This window comes from Mus pahari, chromosome 3 (assembly GCF_900095145.1).
Source record: "Mus pahari chromosome 3, PAHARI_EIJ_v1.1, whole genome shotgun sequence".
In the NCBI taxonomy this organism is placed as follows: domain Eukaryota; kingdom Metazoa; phylum Chordata; class Mammalia; order Rodentia; family Muridae; genus Mus; species Mus pahari.
This window is the reverse complement of record NC_034592.1, coordinates 135,562,526-135,563,756: the sequence shown is the minus strand read 5'-3', so window position 1 is coordinate 135,563,756 and position 1,231 is coordinate 135,562,526. Positions and strand designations below refer to the sequence as shown.

At 47.5% G+C, this 1,231-nt stretch overlaps 1 protein-coding gene across 1 annotated transcript in view; it reads right to left on the bottom strand.

Moving 5' to 3' along the window:
- Tm9sf4 (transmembrane 9 superfamily member 4) overlaps nucleotides 1-1,231 on the bottom strand; it is a 46,729-nt gene that overhangs the window by 6,542 nt on the left and 38,956 nt on the right. Inside the window, exon 15 of the mRNA XM_021192150.2 lies at nucleotides 684-747. Within this exon, the coding sequence (XP_021047809.1) occupies nucleotides 684-747 (64 nt within the window). The remainder of the gene's footprint in view (nucleotides 1-683; nucleotides 748-1,231) is intronic.

Here is a 1,231-nt window from a genome sequence, read left to right as displayed (position 1 = left end):
TCCGCTTGTCTCTACCTCCCAAGTGCTGGGATTAAAGGCACGCGCCACCACCCCGCCCGGCGACTTTTCTTTTCAAGACAGAGTTTCTGTGTAGCCCTGGCTGTTTGGAACTCTGCCGGTCAGACCGCCTCCCAAAGGCAGGCAGCACTGCACCTGGGCCTTGCCTTGTCTATTTTTTTTTTTTTTAAAGATTTATTTATGTATTTTATGAATGTGAGTACACTGTTGCTCTCTTCAGACACACCAGCAGAGGAAATCAGACCCCATTACAGATGTTTGTGAGCCATCATGTGGTTGCTGGGAATTGAACTCAGGACCCCTGGAAGAGCAGTCAGTGCTCTTAACCACTGAGCCACCTCTCCAGCCCCCTTGCCTGTAATTAAAAAAAGTTTTAAAATTATTTTGCATGTATGAATGTTTTGCCTGTATGTATGTCTGTACAACATGTGTGCCTGGTGCTCAGAGGGCAGAGAGGGCTTCCATGTGCTGGGTCCTTACATGTATCAGCCCCTCATGCACAGCATGTCCTGATTACCCCTTATGACTGTCCTGACAGGCAGGACCAGTAACAGACTTAAGAGTGAAGAAAGGACACCTGCAGTGTCACAGACAGCAAGAAGCAGAGGGCCTAAATGAGTCGTGTGGCAAGGCTGTGTGGAAGGTGAGGAGGCAGCAGTACTCACACTGAAGATGAAGAACAGCTCAATGAACATGGCGCCAAAGGGCAGGATCCCAGCCATGAGGATGCTGCAGTAGAGAAGGCGTGTTACTGGTGAAGCCCGTGTTCGCTCCTAAGCATCAGTACAGAGAATGCCCACATGGTGGTAGGTCTAAGGTTTGCTATTTGTGATTCATTATATCCTCTTGGGAAAAGAGCAGGGTGGCCAAAACTCTCTTCTGCTCACAGGTGGGAATTCTGGTAGAATAGTGACTGACCTGCCCAGGGATCATCTTTTATCTTTTGTTTTTTGTTTTTTTGAGACAGGGTTTCTCTGTGTAGTCCTAGAACTTGCTCTGTAGACCTGGCTGACTTCCAACTCACAGAGATCCCTGTGTCTCTGTCTCCCGAGTACTGGGATTAAAGCTGTGCACTACCACTGCCCGGCTCCTTTGTTTTTTTTCTCCCTCTTTTTTAAAGATATATTTATGTATACAAGTACACTATAGCTATGCTCATTCACTCCAGAAGAGGGCATCAGATCCCAGTACAGATGGTTGTGAGCCACCATGT